The sequence below is a fragment of the Gloeophyllum trabeum genome, assembly GCF_000344685.1.
Source record: "Gloeophyllum trabeum ATCC 11539 unplaced genomic scaffold GLOTRscaffold_00083, whole genome shotgun sequence".
NCBI classification, from domain to species: domain Eukaryota; kingdom Fungi; phylum Basidiomycota; class Agaricomycetes; order Gloeophyllales; family Gloeophyllaceae; genus Gloeophyllum; species Gloeophyllum trabeum.
Window position 1 is genome coordinate 1 of NW_006920492.1, and position 2,297 is coordinate 2,297.

The 2,297-nt window shown below is 50.8% G+C and overlaps 1 protein-coding gene across 1 annotated transcript; it reads right to left on the reverse strand.

Annotated features, from left to right (window-relative positions):
* Positions 1 to 351: 351 nt before the first annotated feature.
* GLOTRDRAFT_141635 (uncharacterized protein) lies at positions 352 to 2,044 on the reverse strand (the record flags this gene model as incomplete). The annotated part of the gene is made up of 6 exons (XM_007873292.1): positions 352 to 856; positions 917 to 1,111; positions 1,169 to 1,306; positions 1,356 to 1,698; positions 1,747 to 1,836; positions 1,895 to 2,044. The coding sequence occupies 6 exons, from the start codon at positions 2,042 to 2,044 to the stop codon at positions 471 to 473; spliced, it is 1,302 nt and encodes a 433-aa protein (XP_007871483.1). The 3' UTR covers positions 352 to 470.
* Between the last annotated feature and the right edge of the window lie 253 nt (positions 2,045 to 2,297).

Here is a 2,297-nt window from a genome sequence, read left to right on the forward strand (position 1 = left end):
TATGACGTTCCGTTTGCACTTTTATTCCAGCGCAGCGCACTGTTGATAATCGCGCAGCGCACTGTGAGTGGGTGACGTGACATGGTTTGTGACTGATGTATCCCCAGCCCATCTTCTGCTTCATCACGGCTTATGGGAGTGATTGTAAGATACAAAAACTCCTCAGAATATTTGTTTGAAGTACTGGGAAGCTTTCCGAGCCGGAAAACTGGGCCCCAGACTATTGCATTCGAATAAATATAACATATAAGTCACTCATGTCACATATGTGACTCTGTCACTGGATGGTGTCCGCTCTAAGTCCACTGAACATCTGCTGTGGCCTGTCGGCAAGCAGACGAGACTTCCTAACAATTTGATAGGTGTGTATACATGTATAACTAGACATAACATATTATACTTTATAACCTAGTATTGTATCCGGAGAATCCGGGAGCCATCATACTAGTATGCAAGTGCAATATGATAGTCTATATCTTGTAGTCATCCGCCCATGGGCTCTCCTCATCCTCCTCTCCCGGCTGAAGATCGTCTGAAAGCTGTAAATAAGGGTCATGTCTTGGATGAGTCCCAACTGCCCTTGGTAAGTCAACATCGAATGAGGGATCCAGCCATGTCGATGGGGCTCCACCCGCGGTGGCCTGGCTTGTCGTGGCAGCGCTAGCGTCACTAGCTGCTGATGCACGCGATGATATGGAAGCCAGGAGAGCGGAGGGAGGTGGCGGCGACGGGGAAACATGAAAGAGCGGTGGCAAAGGAGCCTCTTGACGCGGTCGCAGACGGCAAGCGACGGGTGTAGTCGGCTCATATGCTGATGCAGAATCGGAGTCCGAGTCAATGGATATTGGCGAGTGCACTGTGTATAGGAGCATGAGCAGCAGCAGCTGAAAGGGACGAAAGGCCTATTGTAACATACCACGTCTAGTAGATCCTTTGATGTCCTTGATGTCCATCCCTACGCCGAGTCGTCCTGTCTTCACAGCATCCCGAGACTGTTCACCCGCATCGTTGGCGCCAACATCCATCTTCATCGCACCCCCAGGCGATGTAGTCGTGCAAATCTCCTTGGCCTTTCCCTTGTCTTTCGTCGTGCCGTTACCTATAACAACGTCTGTCCGATGTCCAATCAGGTACATGGAATATAGTAACACATTCAGTTGGCACACACCTTCATCTTTCTGCCCCTCCGGGGCGACTGGAGGCTGGTGATGAATGAGATTGAAGTGGCTACAGTCATCGGGACTCAGGTCTGCATCCTCCTTCCAACCTTGTGTGTAAAGATCAGACGGAATCTCAACGTTTGTCGCTAAGGTCAAGTGTTAGCACGAAATGACGCATATATGCACAATACATACCAATATGAATGACGCGCTCTTTGTTCTTCCGGCCCTTACCACCCTTGCATGTATCCAGTGCATCGCCGTTTGCCACTCGGGGGTACTTCATCAGTTTCGTGCCAGTTTTGAGCAAAAGCGTCCAAGGGCGTTCGGCACCCGCTGTGTTGGACTTGTCAAGGAAACGGAACACTTCAGGGAACAGCCCGCGAAGCCAGTCATCCACATCTGACTCATCCCATCCGACACGGAAAGAAAGCATCGATCCCTCACTGTTTCGGGAGACCGCAAGCTTCTCCGGCTCTCGCAACAAAAGGCGCTCGATCTTCGGTGCAATAGTGTCGTGCGGTTCACCATCTTCATCCTGTCAAAGGTGGTCAGCCCGAAGACATTGAAAACGAAAATATCTTACCAATCCGCCTGAAATGATGACAACCCAACCAATCGGTACGGTGGCCTTGCCTTTTGGCTCTTCCTCGCTGGCTGCTGGTGTACTGAAAGCCTGGACAGTGGTAAGCCTAAGCAGACGACACTATGCAGAGCACTTAGAAGTTGCATACCTTTTTCTTTTTCTTATTACTGCCCGATCCTTCGCCGCTAGAGGATCGCTTCAGACCACTATTGGTCTCCTTGACTGCGACATCGGCTGAGGCCTTCAATACGAACTTGGTTCCAAGGCCAAGTTTGGCCGGATCTCGGTAGGAGTTCATCACGGAAGCGATAGATTGAGGCGCAGATGGGTGAGAAGACTCTGCATGCCCACAATCGCGGCAGAGATGTGGACTGTTGGGATCCTGGTCCACCTTGCGTATATGTCGTAGGCATGTACATGGCTTGCCTTGCTCATCAGTGCCTCGGCAGGTTGGAGTGTCCATAGCAGACACAGGCGGTGGTACCAGGCGTCGAACGTTGAGCCTTCTGCAAAGCAATTTTTAATTGCTCAAGTGTACCTTTTATAGGGTG